The 27,670-nt window shown below is 38.8% G+C and overlaps 1 protein-coding gene across 9 annotated transcripts in view; it reads right to left on the minus strand.

Annotated features, from left to right (window-relative positions):
* Nucleotides 1-27,670, minus strand: part of PDE4D (phosphodiesterase 4D) — a 546,954-nt gene that overhangs the window by 110,934 nt on the left and 408,350 nt on the right. For 6 of the 9 annotated variants that reach the window (XM_040542116.1, XM_040542115.1, XM_040542117.1 and 3 more), the window contains 4 exons: nucleotides 25,734-25,925; nucleotides 7,356-7,392; nucleotides 2,349-2,422; nucleotides 907-956 (listed from right to left, as the gene is read on the minus strand). In XM_040542116.1, the coding sequence (XP_040398050.1) occupies nucleotides 907-956; nucleotides 2,349-2,422; nucleotides 7,356-7,392; nucleotides 25,734-25,925 (353 nt within the window). Of the gene's footprint in view, nucleotides 1-906; nucleotides 957-2,348; nucleotides 2,423-7,355; nucleotides 7,393-7,581; nucleotides 7,680-25,733; nucleotides 25,926-27,670 lie in introns of those variants that run through there. The other 3 variants (XM_040542120.1, XM_040542121.1, XM_040542124.1) reach the window with 3 other exon arrangements.

Genomic DNA, 27,670 nt, shown 5'->3' on the forward strand with positions numbered 1-27,670 from the left:
CTACCCAGAAAAAAATAAATAAACTGAAAATACTGGAAACGATAAGCTTTTGCTTTAAATGATAAATTGCTTGTATAGTAAGGGCCTGTATGCTTTCACTAAGAGGCAAAGCAAATCCTTTCACTCTGTCAACAAGCCATAGAGAATGTAGCTACTTGGAAGACTACATGGAGTAATAATACATGTATTAATATATTATAAAAAATATAAGGTCAAAAAAGTGTGTTCCCATAAAACTGTCCAAGACCAAGTTGCCATGATAATAACCAAAAGTACTGCACGGTAAAATTTTCAAAAGTGTTTATGTATTCTAAACCACCACACCTTATGATCCTAATCCTGTTTCCAAGTAAATATTTCTTCAGAAATAGTACTCTATTATAAAGAAATTTTCTTTTATACATCTACAAATGTTTTAGAACTAAAATCTACAGTTCTATATCAGAAAAGTCAGTTTTCAAAATGTCTCCTTATTGCCTAAGGGTATGTAATGCCAAGACTGCCTCAGAATAGCTACAGAACTCCAGATCCCAAATGAAAGATCAATGCATTCCTCATACGAGTTCACTCTACTATTTTTCATTGCAAAAAGTTATTAATGAAAGTAATCATGACACAGTCACACAGTTGTATATGAAGAGAAAATGGAGTGCAAAGACCATCATATTAAAAAAACACAGTTCGGGAAAGAACTTAAATTAAAAATAGAATAATAAGACAGAAATCAGAAAGCCAACATGATATAACACCAAAAGCCACCAATTTGAGTCACCACATGACTCAAATTCTCCTCAATATAACGGGCTATGAAATAGTATAAGGGCATTATTATAAAATTCAGTTTTTAGTGAGACTTTCATTTTTATAAACAAATATTAACTTTAGAAACCCATGCTGGTTTCTTACCTGTTATAGTTGCTTTGTTAATGGATGGTTGGTTACACATTGGTGACCGTCTAAAAAAAAAAAAAAACAGTTATAAGCCTGATAAACTCACAGATGGTTGAATCCTTGAACAATATAATAGGAAACACTTTTCCTTTAGAAGTTATTTGGGACTGAAACACACTAGCATAAATAAAGAAGGAGTTCATTTAGTTATTTCTTTCTAATGCAGAAAGGAATTCACAACTGATGCTGAAATCTTTCTGCAGATTGGGAACTTCAGCAGGGATATTTATAAGCTTGTTAAAAACCTGCTTAATCATAGCTAGAGTTTGTACACAGCTTAAAGTTTGGTCTATATACATATTTATTATTCTTACAAGGCTTTCACTACCCACATTCTCTTATATGAGATAAATTCTTAAAGCAAAAATTAGTTTCAAGTTCATTTACTATTTTGCATATACATTTCACAATAATCTTTAGGACAAGCAGCGCAGTGGAATACTTTGCTCAATGATAAAGCTATAATTTGCTGAACTGACACAGCTGCTTAGGGAAGTATGGATGACTGCAAGCAGGGGCTGAATATTCCAACCAAGGGGCCTGGAAATATCTTTCTATAGCATTGCATATGCAATGATAGGCAGTTGTCTTTAGGTACTGAAGTCTTCAGTGAGAAACTGATGCCCTATCCCTGGAGGTGTTCAAGACCAGGTTAGATGAGCCCCTGAGCAACCTGATCTAGTGGGTGGTGTCCCTGCCTATGGCAGGGGGGTTGGAACTGGATGACCTTTGAGGTCCCTTCCAATCTGAGCCATTCTATGATTCTATGAAACTGCTATGGGAATGAGCTTCCATGAATACTAACTACTTCTAATTTCTAGAGACACACATTTTGGATAAGTGAAATTGCTTCATTACAAAACTTTCCAGTTTAACTAATGTTAATGTTAGCTATGATTCTGTACCAGAACTGGAGAAAGGTCATATTTATAATGTCTCATTATAATCATGAACTACTGTGGATATGTGGGATGTCATTATTTTGGATGATTTCTAGCTCTGGATCATGCAAGTAGCTCACAGTGAGTATAGCTGTATGCTCACTTTCATTCATTTGCACAACTCATACTCTTTGCCTGAATGATCACTTCTGAATGATCTTTGACATATGACTAATTTATTGAAAATCATAGAAATTGCACACACACACACACACACACACAAACCACCCAAAATTATGCAGGGAGAGCAATGCAAGAACAGTTAGTAGGCAAGGGGGCTGCTGTCTCAGCTATTGAGTATAGTAGCTTTAAGGGATTAATAAAGTCATTAGTCATCACATGTTTTATACAAGCTTGGTGACACAGACTGCAATTTGTAACATCTAATTATTATTCCTAGTTTTCAATTTAAATATACCGCTGCAAAAAGTTTAGTGGCCAAAAATTGACACTCACTTGCTGGGTGCCCGATCTTGTAAATTGGTTAATGCAGCAAAGTTATTCCGTACAGTACGTAGGCTTGCCAGCACCTGAAACATACAAAATGGTTTCAGTCTAAATTTCTGCACAGGTGAGACTGAGTTAGCTGCCATCTGCTGTGCTGAAAGAAAAATGGAAGGACATTGCAAAACATAAAAGGTTTCCAGGGTTGGTTGTCTGAAGCCTTTGACCATTACTTAACATGTCTGTAATACAAGGACAATAGTTTATTTCTTTTTTCCCCCATAACAACTCATTATTTGTTTAAAGACAGACTTACTCAAGAGGAGGAAAAGTTTTTCACAAAATACTAAATTCTCCAAAATGACCATAAAAGCATTCGTGTTTGGATGATAATAGCCCATTCAAACCTAATACTTCATACATAAGAAATGACTGCAGATTTTTCCATTTGCACTTCAGCCCCCACAAACCTCAAAGGACAAAGGGAATGAGACTGTCTAGACTGGCAGGAAAAATAAAAAGTGTCTCCTTTAAGGGGCTGAATTCATTTGGAGACAGTACAGGAGGACAGATAAAGAGGAAGGTATCACCTGAGCAGGTAGGAAATGCCTGTAGGCACAAATCTACAAGCTCTACACATTGGCAAAGATGATTGAAATGGAGTACTCACTTTCTGGACTTATTTTTATGCAAGACAGCAGCAAAGGAAGCAGCAAAGTGCCTTGTTTGTATAAGCGGCATAGGCATTCCCCACTGAAGGAGGCTGGATAAATGCAACAAATTTTGCACTATGTAAGGACAACAGGATACTTCTCTGACTATGGAGAGGCAGTTCAGCTGATGTCAGAGAGGGAACTGTGAATTACTTAAAACCAGACTGGGAATGGGAGGAGGCAACAAAATTAATCACTGTGTCTTTGTGGTATTTACCCACTGCTGCTCCTCAGCACAGATTATTCTGGTTCCCTGGTGAACCGGTGCTGGCATTTTAGAGACTAAAAAAGGTGGGAATGGGAATTTGGCTTTCAGAGGTCTAAGTCATGGAAGATACAACCCTCTTTCCACAGAACACTTGAATTTATACATGAAGTAGAAAGGGGGATGGAGAGAAATGAAGGAAAAGCTAATAATAGAAAATATTCCAGAGATAACAATCACTGGAGGTAGTCAAGCTATTATTGTACGTAATTCCTAAATGTGTTGAGATAATAAATTTATTGCCTAATTCATTCCACTATATTGTTCTTTCAAGAGATTGGGAGGCAAAATCGCATATTCTACATTCAGAACGGAATTCAAATAATTATATGTGCCATCAAATTTGCATGCCCAGGTTATACTGACAGTAACAAACGTTATATTTAGACGTTTGATATACACAGATGGAAATATGGCATGAAGTGGAAGAAGGAGAAAGATGTTAGAGTTCAAAAGTTCAAAAATGAAGACACTAAATACAAAGGAAAACTGCTGAAGTCTTAAAATATTCTAAAAGGAAAGGATGAGTTGCAGGTGCACAGACAGGAAAGGAAAAATGTTGGGTCTGTTAAGGAAACACACGTTTTAGTGACTGCAGGCACTTTTCATTTTTCTTTGGTCAGTGTGCCTGGGTTCTGGTCTACGTGTGCCAGGATGCTGAAATTGCTTGTATGTACTAGTATTATGGGAAGCAGTGCACTAGGTAAACATATCTATGTGGCTCTCAGAGATGTCTCAGGCCATGAAAAAACATAGTCAGTTTTCCTGGTTGCAGGTTCCTCCTCAATAATCCCTGGTGGACTGAAATTATCTGCGTATTTAAGGTGCATGGAGAACTGGGAGCAAGCACAACTGTAGCTACATGACTGTTCAGTGAGCCATCTCAAACGCATTCATGCTTATTAGCTCCCAGCCTCTGCTGGGCTGAAATGAATGACTGTACCTGCTGCATGGGACTCAGTTTCAGAAAGGTTAGTAGGCTAGGCACAATTCCACATGAAAACATGAACCTCATTGAAATGAGTTGCATCTGAACTAATATGATACTGAGCACCTGGGGTCCTGGAGAAAGGAGTGTGCAGAGCTGCCAGATTGCTCAGGGCCAGTTATGAGTGGAAGCTAATGAGCCTAGCTGGACCCACACTCGGGTCCCTGAAGAGATGTGAGGGAGTCTCAGTGCCGTGCTCACCACTATTTACATTGTCTAGGTTTTTGCACTGTCTGAGACATTATGAATCCTTCTTTGTCGGAAAGTGGAGACAGGCCTATTCAGCTTTTAAGTCCTCCTATTTGTTCTTCTGGAAGGTTAGAAATTTGTTTTGTAGGTCCAGGGATAAAATGGGCAGTATCTGCCCAGCATTCCTGCTACAATAGCATAGTGCATACATATTTTGACACATTCTGCAAAAGCAAGAGGTCCCCAAATAAATACAAAAGATTGTCAGAATGACAACTAAAACTGGCCATTAGCTCCAGAATTCAGTGTAGCCAAACGAATTGATTTATTGTGTCAAAGTGTAAATATCTATGCATCTGTGATATTAAATATATTAAATGACAGTTTCTCTGTTCACAGAGCTCCCATTTGTGCTTATGTTTCCAGAGTTAGATCTGTGTGCAAAAAAGCAACCAGTCTGCAAACCTCTTTGAGGTTTAATCCCTGAATAACTAACATAATTTCAAAAATAAAGGTGTATACAGTCATTAGTGAACTTTAAAAAAAAATCAAACTTCTTTGATGATAAAAAATATGGTCATTCAATTTCAAATCACTCAAATTATTTTATTTTGAAAGCTGAAATTCTAATAATTAAATTATAGCAGTTTCTTTATATTATAACCCAGGGAAGCACAACTAATATTATACTTCAGACAATTTTTGTATCTGGTTTACTGAATCTCATTTCTGGTAAAAATAGTAAATTGTCTTGGGGGCAGATTCCATGTGAGGGACACAGCATGCTGTGCTGCCTACAGTAATGAATGCAGCCACAGTGCCATGGTAATGTGCTGAACAGTAATGGAAAAGCTAAAACTGGAGTTATTACCACCTGGTGGCTCGCAATTGGATGAAACATCCTTCCTGATCAATGGAAGAAAACATGGATATTTTCAAATAAATGGAGCTTGCATTCCAACACCTCGTGTCACCAGGAAGCTTTGGCCGTTTACAACACAAAAATGCATGTACATGATGAAATATTGCTCTTACTAAGAAGAGGACATTAAACAAAGCTAAAAGCTGTTTTGTGTGATGTATAGACATTGTACTGGCATATAGGACACAATTCCTGAAGTCCTGTGTGAGATCCTAATGCTACTAACGTAACTCAGAGGGATGAGTCCTGTGTTTATCTGCAGATGTAATTTGTGAACAGGCCCCACAAGCATAGGATTTTGCATACTGAAATCATTCTTAGATAAAGGCTAAGTTTTTCCTAAGAGTCTAATCAGACATCATGTCTCCTCTGTTAGGCACCATTTCTCAAGTGTATATCAATTCCTCTTATGCTGGGGAATGTGATATGATAGCTCACCCTCTGAGTGCTCTTTCTCCTCTCCAATGCAAATGAAAACAGGATGATTTAAACCACTGCTAACAGGGTTTTGCATTGAAACAGTAAAAAAAAATCAGATAATGTTTTACAGCAACTCGGTGCAACTACTCCTGCTCCAATTGCCAAAGCATGTCCATCTATGCCCACAGGAATACCAAGCTGCCCTTGACACAAATAGGGTGTTTTGTACCAGGTGAAAAAAGCCTGTTGTAACTCTTACTGTTTTTCTAGGCATACTATAACTTGTCTCACCTATGTGACATAATTTGTAATAAAATTTGTAATAAAATTCAGATGAAAATGAACTCAACTAAAGTAAGTATTGGATTTTTTGATCATCATACAATTTGTATTTTTTCTCTGCTTAAGAGTTAGTGTTTTTATGTTTCCTGAGGAACTAATGGAACCCAGAAGTGGTTTTACTTTTTTTTTTTTTCCTTTTTGTTTGTACTGTAATTTCTTCTCTTTCTATTATTGAAGTATATTTACCATTTGGGAAGTCGTAAAGCATAGTTAGAAAAGGCCCAGACTGAATCTATTCCCTGCTAATAAAAGATGAACGTAATCTTCAAATTAAGGTTTCAGTCAACCAGTGTCATATATGAAGACTCCGTATCTGAACTGTAATGAAACTGAAATGAACTGAAAGGACACCAAAATTAACTTTATCAGTTAAGTTACACCACAATTACCTATAAATAAATATCCATTGTATGCAACAGACCAAAGCAACCTATGTATTTAGACTAAAGTTGGACACATTATTCTTATTTGAAATTGTCGTGTGTCTCAATAATTTTCTTTCCATTCACCTTCAATCACATATGACTTCCAGATTTATTTTTTCTGTACTTTCACCGAATTAACTTTCTTCCTATCTATTACAGGGTACTTATCATGAGTTCAAGGAATATCAACATTAATTTTTCATACATGACAAGACAGCTCTGCTGCTAAAAATCGAAATTACTAGATTTGATCTAAATTACTGAGATTTTTGATTTGATATTTTATAGAACATAAAATCTTAAAATAAAAATCAAATAGATTTGATTTTGTAAAAGAACATAAGTATTCTGGGTAAAACTTATCTTGCATCTAAAAATTACCTTGTATTGAATGCATAAAAAAAATCATAAGAAGGCATTGTAATTGTAAACATCAGTATAATAAGAGAACAAAGGTTTGTCTCCATCATGACTGTCTGCTACAGTATTTGAACACCCTGCAAGCTAACATGTTTTTTGTATTCTTGCACTTCAACTTTTCAGATAATTGAAAAAAAAAAACATTTAAAAAGATATAGAGCATACAGGTATAGACAGATAATAGAGTTAAAGGTATATGAGTGTTTGTTTAGGGAGGTTTTTCCTGTTTCATGCAAACAAATCTTATATAATATTAACAGTGGAAAAGAACTGTTTTGGCCTCCTGGAGTTTAAGTTGCAAGATCATGTGAGAAATAAGGCAAAATTGTGCCTACCTGAGCAAATGGTGTCACAATCAAGTCATCTCCATGTCTGAAAAAATGAGCAGAGTTGTTAGATATTAGTGAAAGTCATCTCACTGCTACTACTTTAACAGAGAGAAAATGAGGTTTTACAATGCACTGTGGGTTACTCCAGGTTTACTCTTCAACGGTTACACACTACCGTTGCTTCACAGATTCTTTTGAAAAGCAAATACCAAATTAGTTATTGCCCAATCACCTGTGTATCTATGGGACAGCTGATGAACCAACCAGTTTCTGCACAGCTTTCAGGGCAGGTGACTGCATGGGACAGACCTGCAGAGATTTCATCCCAAAGGACAAAAGGAGAATACTGAGAGCGATTACATTAAGGGTTGCTAGCAGGTTTGTGAGCAGGGGCCAGGCGAGTAACTGCAGATGACTGGGCAGTGCATCACAGACTAAAAAAAACTAGTAAAACTTTTGAACTGACTCACAATCATGTAGTTACAGGGGGTGTAACCGAGAGTGTGCTGTTGCTGTGGCAACCTCACCCACACCACACTGACTGACGTAGAGCAAGGTGTCGGGATGACGTGCTGTAGCAGAGAAGGGAGGCAGGAAAAGAGGGGTTTCTTCACTTCTGTGCTGAAGCACTTGCACAGAGATGTTGGCTTATGCTGTGAAGTTATTCCCACTTGCCTCATGAATAAAATATTGAAGTTGCACACAAAGTGCCACATGTAGTCACATGGAGGGCTAAGGGAACACTGGACAACTGCAGGAAGAAACTGATGGGAGACTGAAGCATGTATAGCTGCCCAGTCTCATCTGAAATGTGTGGAAAGGGAAAACTTGGAGTTTTCAGTTATCATATCTAGTAGACAGCAGCAATCAAGATGAAAAGAAAATTTCCAAAGACAAAAATCTAATATGACTGTATTTTCCTGCAGTGAAATTGCCATGATAAGTTCTAAGATGTGTTTGGACCTGAAATCATTCAGCAGAAATACCATTGCTTTGGTGCTGTTTTCAGGTTATTTAAGCATGAAGTATGAGCATTTAATAACACATTTTCAAATCAAGGTCTAAGGCATTTCATGATGTTTTCATGACCCTATGAAAATGAAAAGAGCTCTTAAAACTAGCTGGTCATTAACTCCCTTGTTAATGCCCTGGGATGATTCATCCTGTCTATAATAACCAATTGGATTTAGTTTGATGAGACAATTAAAGCCTCTAAGTTACTCCCATGGTGCCATGTTTCTTCTGGTTTAGTGTGAGGGTCAGGTTTACACACTGTCCAGTCAATTGGAAAGTTTTCACTATATCCCAACCACTTCTGCATAAATGTCATTTAATGAAGCATTCTGACAACAATGACTTCCTCAGGCAGCCAGGGAGGAAAATCCTCTTCTCGACCTTCCCATCAGAAGTGGAACAGAATTTTTCTGCATTCCAGATAAAGCAAAGAACTAGGAAAACTGATGACTCTTCTGTGGAAATTAAGTATGGTATACGTAGCATTTAACACAGATTTTCAGGGTAATGGAAAGATCAGACCTCTTCCTTTTTTGATCCTGACAAAAAGGAAAGAAAATTGTTACTTATAGTCAGGCTGATGTAGTCTTGGCAAGTATACCTCCACAGCAAAAGTGCATGTCACATCCTTTGGTAATAATTTACAAAATAAAAAGACTGTCATTTCTAATCAGCATTGCTTAATTTGTTATATAGCTACACAAACAGTGGAAGAGTAAGTCATTAAGCCAAATGTATCTTTTCCTTTTCTCTCATTCTTCATTTAAATAGCCATAATGTAAACATGTACATTACCTCACTTCCATAAAAAATACATTATTTGTCTTCAAGTTATGTGAAACAGTATTACCTGCTGTGTGACAGCTGGCTTACCTTTTCCTCAGTAAAATAGACTTTTTTTCCCTTTTTAAAAAAGGGTTTTTCTATTTGTGTGTTAGTTAGGATCTCCATTTTCTCTTCTCTTGTTTTTTTGACAAAGAGGCCCAGCTATGTAAAGCAAGGAATTACACCTTAGTTATCTGAATGGCTTCTGCAAAGATTGAACAGCCTAAAGCCTCAAGTAAGTAATTTGACTTCCTCACACCTACCCACTGTATCTGTTACTCAGGTTGTTCAGGGCTACAAAGATGGTGAAGCATCTGAGGGGAAGATGTGTGAGCAGCAGCTGAGGTCCCTTGGTTTGTTCAGCCCAGAGCAGAGCAGGCTGAGGGGAGGCCTCATGGCGGCTTGCAGCTCCCTCACGAGGGGAGCGGAGGGGCAGGCGCTGAGCTCTGCTCTCTGGCAATCAGTAATTCACTGTCTAAGAATCAGTTGGCAAAACCGTGAAAATAGGATGGTCCTTGTTTTCAACATCTGTTGAAGGCTGCTTTACTGGAAGTGGTATTTCATTGCTCTTCTTAATTCAATGGCCCTGTTTGCCATTCCTTGAATGTTGAGGCACTTCTACGAGGCAATAAGTACACATTGCTGGACCTTCTTCTATGTATTTTTTTTTTAAATATAAAATAGCTTCACTCCACTACTGTAAATTTCAAACTTTATTCTACTTAAACTTTTTCAGGATAGCATTTCACTGGAGAATATTGATAAAATACTGTGGATAATTAGAGGAGACATCATTAAATGTTAATTTAATGCACTGGAACCAATCCAGGATTTAACTTTCATATTTCAAATACCCCTTCTGTCAAGAGTAACAATTACAGAAGTTGTCATTATTTGGGGAAGGTGTATTGAAAGCACAGATATCCACAGTTTTCACAAAGTAGTTTAGCATGTGCCAGACAAACTTGGACAGAAAAACAATCGCATAGTGTGTTGAGTAATCTTCAGTCCACATTGGGTGAGAAAATCTGGAAAAGGTGAGAGTGTTCAAAAAGGAAGCAGAAGTGTCCAAACTGGCTGTGTTACTTTTTGTACAGAAGAGCAAGAACATACGATTTAATCAAGGTGCTATCTTTCTACAGTGTACTGAATCAGGACACTACAATTTATGAGCGTCCTGCTATTTTCTTTTCTGACGATATGGAAGCTGATAGATGATTCTGTTTGGATTCTGGACAGGATAGTGCCACACACCTATATACAGAGGCAACAAGAGGAGTGTAAAGCCTATGCAATATATCACAGGCTTATAAATTCAGGCAGAGCTGTTAACCTTTACGGTTAGAATAAATTCTTCACATCACTGTTAACACAGTTAACTAGAATGCCTGGCATAGTTGTTCATATGTTCACTTTTTAAAAGAAAGATAAATTTGAAAGTAGGATAATTTTTGACATAGCCAAAATTTTTAAACGATCAAATTAACCACCACAAAAAACAAACAAACAAACAAACAAAAAAAACCGTTAAACCACATAATACTCCACACGAGTTGAATCAGTGTTACATACAGTCCAAATTACCAATAGTAGACCAAAGATTATATAAAACATTGCAGGTTATTCACCATGTTAAAGTGATCAAGCATTTTTCTGGGTTTTGTTTCCTAACATTTCCTACAGGACATACTAGAACTTTCCCCATATAACCTATGATGGTTCCCACTCTGGAGAAGAGAAAAGAGTACCATGTTAAGTCAGAAGTTAGACGTGTATGTTCAGATGAATGTTGCTGAATACTAAGTACACAAATTCTGCCTTCCATTCCTCAAGACTGGCATTAATTTGTTTCTTCTATCCCAATTACAGGATAGCAATTAACATTGCCCCCAGTAAAGAGGAACTTAGAGTTATATTCATGGACAGACAGACAGAGAAGCAGACAGGAAGATGAATTCAAGGATAGATTTGCTAAGTGCCTAACCTTTATTTCTTGATTAAGTTGGGATATTTTAATTTAATCATTTAACAATAGAAGTAGCTAGGGAGATATTCTGCAGACCTGCTAGGATACTGTTAAAAAAGATAGGGTGTTTTATGCAGTCAGAAAAGAGTTTAGATATCCAGTAAGGCAATATGTGTCCCAAACCTTAGACACCACTAGAAATGTGTCTCCACTTGCAAATGTGGAGCTTGCAGGGAGAGTCCTGAATAAGATTTATCTTCAGAAAGACCATAATAAACTCAAGTTAATACACATATGAAGAACACCATGAATATTCTGGAGGACATATATTATGGAAGCAAGACATAAATAGGATACATAAAAACGCAGTCTAAACATAGGAGAGTATATGGACGAAACGTATTTACACCAACTTGACACATAACTTTTTAAAGACAAGTTGAAATTGGATTGCTGTAGCAGCCTTGGCTATGGTGGCAACACACAACAGGTCTATTTTGGCAGCAGATGTTTGAACAGCCCTCCTTGCTAGGGTGTAGGCATAGATGCAGACAGAGCTTCAGATGGCAGGTGCAGCCCTCTGAGTCCCTGGCTGCAGAGTGCCTGGGGCTCCTTGTCCTGCAGGAGGTGTGTCCTACTGTGGAACTGTGCTGTCAAGTGGAGGAGGTAAGAGGAAGGGGGCAGGCTGTGGGACATCAGGTAAGATTAAAGGGAGACAGAGAGGATATTCTCTGAGGCACAACTCAAAGAGCCTCTGACTCCAACTGTAGGACAGAAGCTATCAGTGTCCACCCCCAGTGCTGAGGTAAGTGTAACCTCCAGAAAAGGGAAGGATGGAAGCTGGTGACTTCTGACACCAAGAGAAAGGCTCACCTAACTGCTTACAGGTATAAAATAGTTTCACCACCCTCCATGTTGAAGTGGAGCCAGATGTGCCTACTAGCAGTAAATCTGGTTCACCTAACCCTAAAGCAAGCAAGACTACCAGGAAGAATTGGCAAATCATTGTAATGGGTCACTCCCTGGTACAGGGAACAGAGGCACCCTTCTGTCAGCCTGATTTATCAGCTAGGGAGGTTTGCTGCCTGTCCAGAAGCCCATATCCAGGATGTTGTGGAGGCATCGCTGAAGCTGGTCTAACTCTCTGACCCCTTTCTTTTATTCCGTGTGGGCACAAATGATACTGATAGGGCAAACCTGCACAGTACCAAAACTGGCTAGAGAGGTCTGGGGGCAGTAGTCAAGGGGCTAGGGACCTGGATGGTGTTCTCAGTCCTGCTGGTGAGCAGAAGGGTGTGAGGAGGAGAGCACTAACAGTACAAGTCAACAATTGGCTGCAGAACTGGTGTTGGCAATGGGGTTCTGGGTTTTATGAACATGGCACCCTATTTGCAGATCCCCATCTGTGGGGGAGAGATTGGATCCACTTCACTAAGCAGGGCAAAGATATTTCTGCTAATGGGATGGCTGACCTCATAAGGAGGGCTTTAAACTAGGATGGACAGGAAAGGGAGAATGTAAGCAGCAGCCCTATGAGGGAGTGACGGACAGGGTTGCTGAGCAAGGGGCATGGGGTGATGAGACAGGGAAAGATCACAAAATCAACAAAATGGGGCTTAAGTGGTATTGCCACCAGCACTTGCATGTAGACCAGGAAGTTCCTACAAAGCACTATTATGGACAAATCCCCCAAGCTCTTTCTTGGAACCTAACACGCTGAGATGCCCCTCAATATCATATACTAATGCACACGGTATGGCTAATAAACAAGATCAGTTAGAGATGTGTATGCTTGCAGGGCTATGACCTCGTTGGGATCACGGAGATACCGTGAGATGTCTCCCAACAGTGTAGTGCTGTAATGGAAGGATAGGATACAGGCTCTTTTGGGATGACAGGCTGGGGAGATGAGAAGAGGTTGTCGCCCTCTATGTCAATGAGCAACTGCAGTGCATGGAGCTCTGCCTGGGGATGGACGATGAGCTGACTGGAAGTCTATGGGTTAGGATTAAAGGGAGGGCTAGGTTAGGTGAATTGTAGTGGGGGTCTCCTACAGGCCATCTGATCAGGGAAAACAAGCGCATTAAGTCCTCTTAGACAGACAGACAGGAGCAGCCTGCAAACTTGAGGCTGGGACTTCAACCACCTTGATATCTGTTGGATAGACAACATAACAGGGCACAAGCAATCCAGGAGGTTCCTGGAATACATTCACAATAACTTCCTTCTGCAAGTGGAAGAGAGACTGCAGAGAATTTAATGAAGGGCTGAAAAAATGATGAAGGAACCTGTCATATAAGGAGAGAGTAAAAGAGCTAGGACTGTTTGCCCAAGCAAAGAGGAGGCTCAGAGGGGACCTTATCAATGTATACAAAGAGAACAGAACCTGGCTCTTTTCAGTGGTGCCCACTGCCAGGACAAGAGGCAACAGGCCCAAACTAGAACACAAGAGGTTCCATCTGACCATCAGGAAGCAGTTTACTGTACACATAATGGAGCACTAGGACAGGTTGCCTGGAGAGGTTGTGGAATCTCCCTTCTTGGAGATCTTCAAAAGAGTCTAGACGTAGTCCAAAGCAACCTGCTCTAGGTGTCCCTGCTTGAGCAGGGCGGGGGTTGGACCAGATGACCCCTAGAGATCCTTTCAAATATAAACTATGCTGTGAATCTGTGAAATAAAATTACTATTTAACCTTCATACAATTTACATAGTGTTAGTTATGAGAGTAGTGGAAAGAATGTTGACACCATATTGTTTTAAAACAGGATCATACTGGTTTGTCACACTCTGAATGAAAAACTCACTCATCACCCAAGGATACATACTGGCTGAGAATGCTGATCAATCTTTAAAGCCAACTAGCATAATCTGCATTGGATTCTTCAATTACAAACTTGGGACATAGTCTATTTGAAAGAATAAAGCTGCCGACAGACTTTGAAAAGCCCTAGGAGACAGTGGCTGTCTGGCATCTTTGTAGCAAAGAGATAAGGCTTTTGACACATGATGACAAGAATCAACTCCATTTTCACACAGTTGCATTTTTATTTTTTATTTTTTAATTATTATTCTCTCTAGAAATATATCAAACTTAAAAGCAAGGGAAAATCCATACTGTTCACACACAAAATATGAAAGAATATGAAGATGAAAGCAGTCTTCTCTTTGAAGAAAACAGAAAGAAAACCGAAGTCCCTGAGAGGTCCATTATCCCAGCCAAAACAAAAGCTGGTTATAGTAGTTCTCCTTGGACTATCAGAAAACTAATAAAGTTAAGACTTCAGAAACATACCAAAAGAAAAAACAAAACAACAACAAAAAAAAACAAACAAAAAACCACATTTCTCTGACATAAATCTCACTAGCAAATACTGCAAATTTGAGTGTTTTCAAATATCCCAATTAGCTTCATATGGATCACAAAGCAAGTTATTCCTTTGTGACATGCTGAGGAAGAAAACAATACTTGGCCTCCTTATAATCAGAGATCCAAAAGACAGCCCAGAACAAATGTGGATTATATACCACATGGCTAATATGCATCAAGATATGTCATGTACTAATGTATCTGGAACTTTCAAAGTAGGAGTATTTTTTGTAGGGAGGTACTAAGCTGGATTTAATTTTTCATGCAACCTTCTTAGCAGCTCAGTTTCTGAAGATACAGTTTACCAGGTTTGAAAGAAGCCTTTGAATACATGGAGTCTGCTCTGTCGTAGTCACCACTGTTAGGTTACCCAGTTTACAATCTTCCAACTGAATTACAGTAGGAACAGTGAGCTGTTCCTTTAGTTTGTAATGGATATGATTCTGTTTTTCCAAGTCTTGAAAGATCTCCTCACCTTGCGTGCTAATGCAATTCAGTTGGAAGTAAGGTGTTTTTAAATTAGGATCCTGAGGTTTAATCCACACATTATCAGAAAGTATTATCTGGTTAACTATGTACCTTACTGTGTCTTTCCCAGCATGACATCACAGCATGTGTTCTTTTGAGAAGACTAGGAACAAGGGATGTTGCTGGGTGACAAGAGCAGCTAATTATATCTCAGTGATAGTCATCTGAACCAAGACCCGTCAAATCCAGAAGATCAATTCAGGATTGTCGCAAGGGCTGAAGTCAGAATCAGCAGACTAACTGAAAGAATTGGAAGTATTACAATACATACTTTTTTCCATTTCACTATTGGGCTTTCATCTCCTATGACAGTATCACAGCACATTTGGAAGAGTTCAAGGAGGACCAAGCTGTTCAAGGTCAAGCTGAATGGGGCTTTGTGCAACCTGATCTAAAGAAAGATACCCCTTCTGCCTGTGGCGACAGAGGGTATGGACTAGATTATCTTTAAAGGTATCTTCCAACCCAAACTATTTTATGATTTGATGATTCACATTGCCCCAAATAGCCATCAAGCTTCAATGCTTTAATCTTACCATAATACATCAGAAGTACAGTCGATAACTCCAAGCAACTGGCTTGCATTCAGTCTAGCAGACTTATTCAGCCTTAAGTAGAAATAGACCATGGACTTGCCAGTGTGCTTCATTGGTGTAAGTGGTTTTCCTTCTAAAATTAGAAAGCAGTCTGCCTGGGTGTCACTGTGGCAATGGCATAGTAAGAGAAGTTACTGCAGTGCGGAAATTTGTTTTTTTATGTTGAAGGAAGGACTATATTAAGCCAGACGGTATAGTACTTTGAACCACAAAAGAGCTGAACTCAATCAGAAGAGTCCAGGCCAATTCAGCAGTGCCATTGTTGGACTGTTCATACAACAGAAATCATCATTTAGCTCTAAGCAAGGCTGCAAAACAAACGAGCATCAGTGACTAAAGGATAGATTTGTTTTCTGCTCAGGTCAGAGAAAATTAATGAATGGGTGTGTACACATGACTGGAAGCAATCAAGTTAGTGCAGCTTAATGAGTTACTATTAATCATTTTAAATTGCATTAGCTGACACACGTAAACTCTTAGCTTGTTGCAAATGTAAATAAAATGTATTACCTTGGACTGCTTTTGAGCAGAAGTCACTTGGTTGCTTGTCCCTGCTTCATACATTTAAGCATTGAGAACTGATACAATTGTGTTACTTCTGAAGAAAGACATGACTTTGCATGGAAATTCCTGGTAATGCAGGCTGAAAGATTTCTCCTCTAAAAGGAACAAAAGCAGGGCTGTTAAAAACAGCACCTACTCAAGGTAAGTTCCCAGCCTGAGGGAGCTTGCTGTGAGCCAGCCACAAGATTTTCTCAGCTTCGGGGTTTAGAAAATGGGGTCCCTTAACCAAATTTAAAGGCTGCTAAACACATGTATATATATATATATATATGTATGTATAAAGACTTCAGGAAAAACAAGGCAACATCAGAATTTCAGATTCTCCTTTTTGAGAGAGCAAGCTCCACAATTAACACAACATGAACCATGAACACCATTGCAAGCATACAGAGAGTTGTTTGTGCCCTGAGGGATGAAACATGAACTAATGTTCTTCTGGATTGTGAAATAAGTTCGGCCTGTGCATGAGCTGGAAAAACAGCCTAAGAAGCTTCTCCAGAAACATTCAAATTTCTCTTTACAAGGTTCCCTTTCTCCACACTGCTCCCATCTTTCACTGTTGCATGCACGTGTGCACACAGAACGTAAACATCCTCCATCCCCTCCATTGTAGCAGTAGATCTGTGTAGCAAACATTGATATGAATATTCCTGTGATTTAGCTGAAATCCCTGCTAAGAATCATTTTTGGTATCATGCTTTTAATCTTTGACCAAAGATGTTTACCTTATTTAATGCAGGAGCAGTAAATAACATGGCATGTTATTTCAAACATCTAATATTTCCACCTCCCAAAGGAAAAGAAACTTGATGTTAAATGTCTTTGTAAGGGAATTGATGTGTTTTACAGCTGAGAGTTCTGTTTGGAAAATGAATAGGTTTTAGTATTCAGCCATAAAACCAATGACAATTCTGTATTGTCTGAACATTAAATAAAATCAATTTGAATTTCATTAAAGAAAAAAAAAAACTTATTCGCCAGCCACATAAAGGCATATGAGAACACCTTAGAATTTCTTGAATTAAAACACAAATCAAAACAAGCTTTCTCAATGCAAAAATATTTTTTTTTTTGGCTTATGACATAACTGATTTCCCACCAACAAAACGAAGTTATCGCAAAATTACTGTGTGCAGTTGTGGGGACCACAATATAATAAGAAGGACATAAAAGTATTAGAGAGTGTCCAAAGGAAGACTATAAAGTTGGTGAAGGGTCTAGAGGGAAAGGAGCAGAGGAGCAGCCAAGGTCCCTTGGTTTGCTCAGCCCAGAGCAGAGCAGGCTGAGGGGAGGCCTCATGGCAGCCTGCAGCTCCCTCACGAGGGGAGCGGAGGGGCAGGCGCTGAGCTCTGCTCTCTGGGGACAGCGACAGGACCCGAGGGAACGGCATGGAGCTGGGACAGGGGAGGGTCAGGCTGGGTGTTAGGGAAAGGTTCTGCACCCAGAGGGTGGTCGGGCACTGGGACAGGCTCCCCAGGGCAGTGGTCATGGCACCGAGCTGCTGGAGTTCAAGGTGTGTAGAATATGCTCTCAGACATAAGGTTTTATTTTTGGGTGGTCCTGTGTCCTTCCAGGACTTGGAATTGATGATCTTTGCAGGTCCCTTCCAGTTTGGGATATTCTATGACTCTATGATTCAAACTTACTTAAATTTAAGAAAATTGGACATTACTAAATTCTTTAGTTTGTATCACATTTGTAAAATGTTCTAGCAACTAGAAAGGACACAGTGGTCTTTTTTTTTTTTTTCAAAATATTTTTGACAGTTATCCCCCCCCCCCAAAAAAAAAAAAAAAAAAGAAAAGATTATAAGTATTAATTACTTAATTTAAGCTGCAACCTGATTTATTCAATTTAAAAGTTCTTAAGAAAAAGAAACAAACCCAATGAAGCAAAATATTGGCCTATTTTTCCTACAGCCAACTAAATGCTTTTCTTTGCATGGATAAATAAATGTCTCAAACAACATACTACATTTTTTCATTAAAATTGTTTCTAAGCTTAAATTAAATTGAAAGTACTTCATCATAGCTGATTTTTAATGAACGTTTGACTAGATCTATTTACATTTTCCATAAGGTTATATCACAAATTCAGAAGAAAAGAAAAAGAAAAAAAAAAAAAAAGAAAAAGAAAAAGATAACCAGATAAATCATAAGACATTTCAACAGCAATATATCTGGAAAGACAATTATTTCTCATTTGTTAAATAGAGGTACAATTAATCTGCTCATTACCTGTGTGTTTCTTCTGCTTTGCTAGTCTCTTTGTCAGAACTTTATGCAGGTCACTTTTCATGGAAAAGGGTATCTTTCTCCCTAATTTTGGATTTATACTCACAGTATTATATTAATAAATCCAAGCATTCCTGGCTCAGAAACAGAAGAATAAGCTGTATCACTAGTAATTTGGCTTCCTGTTCAGGATGAAAACATATATCCTCATTTCATGATTCTATGGCCATATTAAAACCTTGGGTGAACCTCTGTAACCGTCCAGGTTTGCCATATTTGTCTGCCAATATTTGTAAGTACTTTCCCTTTACACATCTGATCTGATCCAGATGGAATACAATGCAAGTTTTAAAAACTGAACAAACTGTCAAGAACTGGGAAATGTGTGTGCAAGTATACCTCAATTGTTCCATGTGCCGGTTAAAGGGATATTTCAAACCGTTTGCAGCTTCAGGTCAGGACCAGACCTGCCAGTCACTGACAAATACGGGAACACCCTATCCTGGAATTTCCCTTTATTTAAGATATATTTTTGCAGCCAGGATAACTCTACTAATCTTTATTCTTTGTAAAATTACAGATTATTTTGACTTCATTTTGGAAAAAATACCCCCACAGAATTTAAAATCCCACAACTATTTCTCTAGCTACTGAAGAAAGGGATAATCCATCCTGACTAAACAGACCCAAATCTCTGTATGTCATGTTTATCAGACAACACAGGCTCTCTGTGTTCCAAAGTAGTCCAAAATCAGGTTTTCTTATTCAAAGAGAGGATATATGTGTATATATATATATTTAATTTTTTGGAGACATATAGCAGTGGTTTACCAATATGTTTACAATAAAGTCTAACAGAGCAGCATGTCCTCTACAAGGAGGCGGTATTATATTCTTGTTACAGGGAAAACAAATCCCAAAGTAAATTGTGTTTTCTTGATGTTTATTTTATCAGCAGAGGAATGCTGTTATCTACAGATGGTACTGGCTGAAGAGCAGTAGGCTGGACCGCTTGGGAAATGGATGTAATGTTGGCCATTTGGCCATTTAGCAGATCACCAGGTCAATGACCCTGCAGTTCTCTACAGATTATGTTTTGTGACTGTGTTTGGGTGTTTTGAAGATGGAAGCAAGGATGAACAGAAATTTGGAAGTTTTGTGTAATTATACAAGTTAGAGTTTACACTGATATTTCACCTGATCAAGGAAACAGTGCTGAGCCTCTCTCACAGGATTCTCCAAAACTCCCCATGACAGCTACTTTTCTACTAAGTGAGGTTCAGCTGGCCAAGTCCTTGAAAGGCTAGGATGTTGGACTGCATTCAGTGACCTTGTGGAAATAGTAGAAGGCAGACTTGAGCGCTTATTGGCAAATACCTTTCCCCCCAGATGCATTCAGAAAACATAAGGGAGCTCAAGCACTCTTCCACACTATGAGTGTCTTGGTACTCTGGTCTCATCTGCTACACTCTGGTCTGCTTCTTCAGTACCACAGGGAACTATGAACACTGCTTTTTTCCCTTTAAAGTGTGGTTAAAATGTGAGCTCTGCTCTAGTCAGTGGACTGCTTGTTGCTTTCTTTCTCAAGTTTACAGCAGAGCTAATGATTTCACTGGAGAATCTATTTATTTGTTTATTTATTTTCATCACATTAGAGACTTGGGTTTTGCTAAAATGGAGATTCTCTATAAATTAGATCACATGCACTGTTAATCAAGGCAGTGATCCCTTAGCAAGAGAAGCATAAAAAGTGTTAACCATTGCCTCCTCTGTTTATATTTGCAAGTTCTGAGTAGCAAAAGCAGTTTATCAGGTGAGTATCAAGTAATCAGTGTGCCACTGCAAGACATTCACATTCATAGCTACCTGTTTCAATGATGTCTTCAAATGTAATGAGACAATCATTCCAATACAATGTTAGTGATTTCTCTCATCTTTCAGCTTGCTGCTGCTGTTCTCTTTTTTCTCTGTGCTGTAGCCTTGCAGTTAAGGGCTTTCAAATTTTATTTTCCATTCTTTATTCTCCTTCCCTTTAAACTTGTTTTCCAGTCTCTTGTCGTGGATATTACCCTGTAATTCCTCATATTGACTCACTCATATGTTCACTTTTCCTGATACTGCATATCCTCATCTCCCTGCTAGAAATCCATAGTCAGGCTTCACAATGCATCTGTGCTGTTCTGCCTTGGATCTTGTATCTCCCTGTCTAAACCACATTGCCTTTACATTTTACGACCTTGAATGGCTTTTACTAATCTTCTCATGTCATCTTCTTGTTCTACTATTTCTTTCTCTAGGATTAAGATATTTGTTCCAAGAGTTAATTGAAAAAATGTTACAGACTCCTACTCCTTTTGCTTTGTTTTTCCCTTTCCTACTATACTGCTGCTTTTTCTGCCTCTTGAAAAGCTGTAAGTACACCCACCATTTTGGCCCATTAACCTTCTCCTATCTGAGCTGCCTTGTGCTCATCCTGCCTTTTGTTCTTTTCCTCCTCTAATCTGAGGAAACTCTTCTTACTTTACAGTATGTTGTAGTCTATCTGATTTTAAAAACTCTCCACTTCTCTCTTTTCGGGTCCTGCTTCTGTTATGTTCCATCTCAACTCGTTGAATGAACTCTCTCTGGTTGCTATGTGAGGTTTACTACCTTGGGCACAAAGATTCACTCTGTTCCTTTTCCTGAGGATACTATCTGACTGTAATAGTCTCCTGGTTATCATCTTTTGCTTTGCTTTTAGGTCATTTGTGGCAGAGGACAGCATTTTGCCTTGGGGTTTCAAAGAGCTGTGCACAACTGGGTTCCGTCCCTTGGCTGCAGCAATGCAAACAATAATGGTAGAATAAAGAATTCAGTGCTTTAGCACTGCCATCCGCTGGCTGTCTTTGGCCATGACACCCCATATTTGACTGAAATCTTAAAGTTTTGGTTTTGTTTCATCTGAAGTGGAATGTACTGCTATGAGCACACTATTTGTGAGTACTAGAAACACCAGAAATATTTGTTATATTCCTTCCACATATAAGATGCATGCATTTCATTTTCTAGTTTGCTTTGTAAAGTGAAATATTGAGGTTGGTAACTCAAGCACTAAAAAAAATCAGAGGATTCAAGGTTAAACTCTTATGTACAATTCATCTGTGTTACCTGAATTTTGTGTATGTTTTGTAATATATGTTGCTCATGCATAAGAAATATACAATTAAATATGCATATAGATGCAAAACAGAAATAGAACAATTTGTGAGTGATATAAATGTTTCTGTGATGCTTCCGCTGACAAATCTTTCAGCCCCTACCCTGTTTAGGAAACTCCTGAACTAAAGTGTTTTTTTTATTTTAATAACCTTCACTGGGCTTCCTTTCCAGGCACATCCTGTTTCTCCTTGAACCCATATATAAAGAGATGTTTGGTATTTTTTTCTGTATATTTTCTTCACTATTTTCTCTTTTAATTTTTTTCCCCCTTTCATTCCTTGGTTTCCCTTTAGTACATTTCTGTGATATAATCAAACTCATTATTATTAGGCTTACTGATACTAGATTAACATTATATGGTCAAAACCACTAGCATTTTACATTTCCTAATACAGTCCAAACCTAAAAAGTGCAGGAGTATTAACCTTAACAAAACAGTTCTATGACAGGAGACTATTAAAATCTATCCAGATATGATGTCAAGTAAACTTCATATGCAAATTTGTTATGAGAACTTTTTGACAGAAAGAATAGATACAAATATCCAAGGAAGAAAGTGTGCTCATTGTTTCCATAATTAATTTTTTATATGATTTATTGCCATGTACTGAAATATTACCCAGAATTCTAGGAAATACAGAAGTGTATTACAAGTTCAAGGATGGAGCACTAATTGAATTCTTAATTGAAATGACTCATCTAAGCAATGCACTGAACTGGATTGGCCCCTGATTGTAAAAATGTTTCTAAATGGCATCCCTACAAGGGTGTCACACTAAAAGCTTGACTTTTGTACATTTAGAAGAAAGGTTCTATGTCAGAAGATTTACTGGGTGAAGGTCTCCATTCACAAAGGAAACACTTTTTTCTTTACAAAAAGGCAAGAGGGATTGGTGTTTTTCTCAGATTAACTGGTGTATGGACCTTAAACAAAGTCTCTGTAAAGGCCTGAGTTTTACTCATCTTGATACTTACATAGGAAGTAAGTTATAATTAGATAGACTAATTAACACTTCTAAAAGTGATAGGTGAGAATAGGAGTCTCCAGTTATAATGACTGCAAGTTAAATACCACATGAAATTTCACTCATTATTATGAAAACTGATTTTCTTTCTGTATACTGATGCTGTTATTTTTTTTAAGAGGACGTTTATTGTTTGTTTATATTAATGCTGAATTTTCACTGCTTTTGATATCCTTGCTCACTAGGGGATTCTTATTAACCTGGCCTTTTATTTTAGTAGTTTATAATTAAATCATAAACACTTATTTGGCAGTGAAATTTGGAGCAGATTGAACAAAACAAAACAAAAATTAACAAAAATTCTTAATTTCTACTACTTAGAAGTGACTAGAAGCTAGGATATTTAACGTGTTTTCAGTGTTTTACAAATAAAGAGAAATTTGCCCCTGATTTCAACTACCCATGCGAGCTGGCATCTATGCATATTTGCAAAGTATGACTCACTAGCAGAAAATACACACATCAGAAAAAAAATAATCAACTTTGGTGAGAGGACAGAATAACTTTCTGAAGGCCTTTTCTTAAAATTCTTTTTTTTTGTTTGTTTGTTTTGTAATTAATAATTCTTGCTTCTCTTGAATATATTAATTTCTGATATCTACCTGGTCTCATGCAAAGGATTTAAAACTGTCCCAAACAACATTCTTGTATCTAAAGTGGAAATAAATGGATATGATAGATGGATCTCTCATGGATGAGAAATTGTCTGTATGGTTGTGTTCAAAGAGCTGTAGTCAACAGCTCCGTGTTCAGGTGGAGACCAGTGACAAGTGGTATTCCTCTGGGGTCTGTATTGGGACTGGTATTTAACATCTTTTCAGTGATGTGGACAGTGGGATTGAGCTGCCAACAGCACCAAGATGAGTGGTGTGATCGACACGCTGGAGGGCAGGGATGCCATCCAGAGGGACCTGGACAGGCTTGAGAGGTGAGCCTGTGCAAACCTCATGAGGTTCAACAAGGCCAAGTGCAAGACCCTACACCTGGGTGCAATCCTAAACACAAATACAAGCTGGGCAATGTCTGGATTGAGAGCAGGCCTGTGAAGAAGAACCTGGGGGTGTTGGTTGATGAGAATCTTGACATGAGCTGGCAATGTGCGCCTGCAGCCCAGAAAGCCAACCATACCCTGGGCTGCAGGGTCTGCAGATTCTCAGGGAAGTAGTTACGAGCATCACCTGGGAATATGCTCTAGAGGCTTTAGGGGTCCATGGTTGCTGATCACTTTTCAAGAATGACCAGAAAAAGGCAATCCACAGGCCTTGGAGAGGAATCTAGATAGATTAAAGCATTAGGCAATCTGCAACAGCATGAAGTTCAACAAAGGAAAATGTTGAGTGCTGCACCTGGGATGGAGCAATGCTGGACACTGGTATAGACTCGAAGACAAGTGGCTGGGGAGAAGCTCAGTAGAAAGGGACCTGGGGGTGCTGGTCGACAGCACGCTCAACAGGAGCCAGCAGTGTGCCCTGGCAGCCAAGGGGACAAACTGCATTTTGGGGTGCATTGAACGCAACACAGCCAGCTCATCAAAAGAGGTGATTCTCCCACTATATTTTGCACTGTTGTGGCCTCATCTTGAATATTGTGTGCAGTCCAGGGTTCCCAATATGAAATGGATATTAAGGTCCTTGAAAACATCCATAAGAGGGCAGCAAAGCTGGTAAAAGGGCTGGAAAACATGTCCTATGAGGAGAGGCTGACATTGGGATTATCTGATGTAGAGAAGATAAGGCTCAGAAGTGACATCAATGCTCTCTGCAACTTCCTGAGGAGGGGAAGTGGAGAAGGAGGTGCTGATCTCTGCTTCCTAGGAACCTATAACAGGACATGTGGGAACAGCACAAAGTGGCACCAGAGGAGATTCAAACAAATATCAGGTTATCAGGAAAAAAATATTTACTCTGAAGGTGGTCGAAGAGTGGAACAGGCTTCCTGGAGAGGTTTTTGATGCCCCATGTCTGTCAATGTTCAAAAGGAATTTGGATAATGCCTCCATTAACATGATTTAACTTTTGCTTAGTCCTGTCCTGTCCTGTCTTACCCTACCCTACCCTACCCTACCCTACCCTACCCTACCCTAAAGAAGTATAGCTAGCAGGTCAGGGGAGGTGATCTTTCCCCTCTACTCCATGCTTGTGAGACCGCACCTGGAGTACTGTGCTCATCTCTGGGGCCCCCAGCCAAGAGAGAAATGGACCTGTCAGAGAGGGTCCAGGGGAGGGCCATGAAGATGATCAGAGGACTGGAACACCTCTCCTATGAAGAAAGGCTGAGAGAGCTGGTAGTGTTCAGCCTGGAGTAGAAAAAGTGTCAGAGAGACCTTACAGTGACCTTCCAGTAATTAAAGGGGGCCTACAGAAAATATTCAGAAGAACTCTTTTTCAGGGAGTACAGTGGGGATGGGTTTTAAACTAAAAGAGGGTATGTTTAGATTAGATATAAGGAAGAAACTCTTTACTCAGAGGGTGGTGAGGCACTGGAACAGGCTTTCCAGAGAAGCTGTGGATGCCCCATCCCTGGAGGTGCTCAAGGCCAGGCTGGATGGGGCTTTAGGCAACCTGGTCTGGTGGGAGGTGTCCCTGCCCATGGCAGGGGAGTTGTACCTGGGTGATCTTTAAGGTCTCTTCCAACCCAAGCCATCCTCCAAATCTATGACGTGGTAAATCTTTTCTCTAAACACCAAAAAACACCAATTACAAATAAATGGAGTCTTTTTCTTACAAATATTAAGAGGCAGAAATTGAGTTTGTATTGCTTGCATTGAAAAGATCATAATAACCAAGAAATCTGAGTTCTCTTTAGTGTTTTGATACATCACTATTGATTGTCTCTAATATTCTGTCAAAGCTAATACAGTGCATAAAAACATGAAACCCATGATATCCTTACTTTCACAAAACCACAGAAACAAATACAAGCATAAATAAAGAAATAAACAATTACCCATTTCTTGACATGGGTGATTATTCTCTTTGATTTTTATAGGCATTTCTTGTGGCTGGAAAGACATTAACCCCGTGATAGCACAAAACATATGCTAAAAGTATTTTATAATGTACTTACATATCACTAGCAATGGAGGAGTTCCTAGACATGGACTTTGGAGAAAGGTCATAGTCGCTGTCTGACCGGTAAAGGAAAGACTCCCTCCGTTGACTGTGGACAAAATTTGCCTGAAGAATTAGCCCTGATCCAGGACTTGTCATGGGATCCAAGGGACTTCGTCCCGACGATGTACCATTGTCTACATCGAAACTGCAAAAAGAAAGGAGAAAAAGATTTATGACATTGACACAGGAGTTTTGAAAATAATGAACACTCTTCTGGCAAGTCATCACTAGGCATTTGCTTCTATGTAATTATGGGGAAATCATGACCTGCCCAGTTCCACTGCTAAGGCAAAACCAAGGCACACAAGAAATAAACTTTACAATTGCTTATAACCAAAAAGAGTAAGTCTGAAGGAATATAAATTTGGTAGAGGAAAAAATGCAAACCACTATTAGGAATATAGGAAGCTATATGTATCTTTGCATGCTGAGAACTCATGAGCTCTATACCTTAAGAAACATGATGGTGCATTATTTTATTCCTCATGCACCATTTCTCCTGAGCTGGACCCTCATTACCCTGACTCCCACTGGAAGGCAGCACAGTGCTCATTTGTTATAGAGTACGCATCACTCATATGTCATTACTACTCAAACACTTCAAGAAGGTATTTTGGCTTTTCTCAATAAACCAAGCACTGGAGTGGGATTAATGTATATGCACGTTCTTTGGCATGTTTGTATACATTAGTGGGAGCTCCTATTTTACAACTGGATTGAAAAAAATGACCTCTACACCCACTGCCAAGCATAGTGGCCATTTTTGTCTTACGTCTTTGAACTTTACAGTTTTGATCCAGCACTTCTAGTTATTGTATTTGGTAGCATGAGTGGTAAACAATTTTACAGTTCCTAGGGAGCACTGCTGTCATGAGGGGCTGAAGTAAGATAGAGAGATATCATGGGAAATGAAAGAGAGAGAGAAAGATGCTCTTTCACATAGTCCATGACAGTTCTGAAAAGGCTTTGAAAACAGTACAAAGACCTTGAGTGAGACTCTGCAATCAATTAGAAACCAGTGCAGGGTGAGTAGTCTGGATGATGTGCTCATGGCAACCCATGTTGCTTAGCAGCCTGATCTCTGTGTCTGGTACCGAATGGAGTCTTTTAGGAGCACATGGCTCAGCTGCTAGATTGCAGGTGTTGTGCCATCTAGTGGTCACAAATGTGTGGATTAGCAAATTTATGTCTGCATCTGATAGGGTGGAGCATGTTCTACCCAGCCAGAAGTGGAAGGGGACTTCTGTTTTCCTGGTTGTTTGAGTCTCTAAAACTGATGATCAATTTTAGTTTTACATCATAGGAGAAAAGGTGTGTATAAGACCTTGGTTTATAACTACTAATCATACTAACAGGAACTTAAATAATACTGCTAGAGCACATAGGAATGGGGGATGAACAGAGGATCTATCACGTGACTTTTTAAGTATCAATAAGTGTTAGTATGCGTTTATAACAAATGCATCTAAAACAGACCTTTTGAAAACAGTGTTCAAATGAAGGACATACACCATTTTCATTTATGTCTAATGACAGCACGTCAGCCATTGATTAGACTTCAGCCTGGCACAGCAGTGTCACAGCTACTCTCTATACTACCTTGCTTCTTGCTTCTATCTGCCACCTAACTGAGGCTGTACTGTCAGCAGCAGTAAGGTTTCATTTTCTCCTGTGCACGGTAAGATTAACTTGCAATGGCAAGATTAATGGCAATGTCATTTCAAATACATATATAAGCTGAAAAGCTCTAAAGCAAAAGTTAAAAGTGGGATGGAAATAAATGAAGTTAAATGTAAATCTGTCTCAGCAGAAAAATATTAAATAAGAAATTTCTATCAAATTGATTTTCTTAACAGTGGATTTAATTATTCAACTGAATAAAAGGTTGGA

This window comes from Cygnus olor, chromosome Z (genome assembly GCF_009769625.2).
Source record: "Cygnus olor isolate bCygOlo1 chromosome Z, bCygOlo1.pri.v2, whole genome shotgun sequence".
In the NCBI taxonomy this organism is placed as follows: domain Eukaryota; kingdom Metazoa; phylum Chordata; class Aves; order Anseriformes; family Anatidae; genus Cygnus; species Cygnus olor.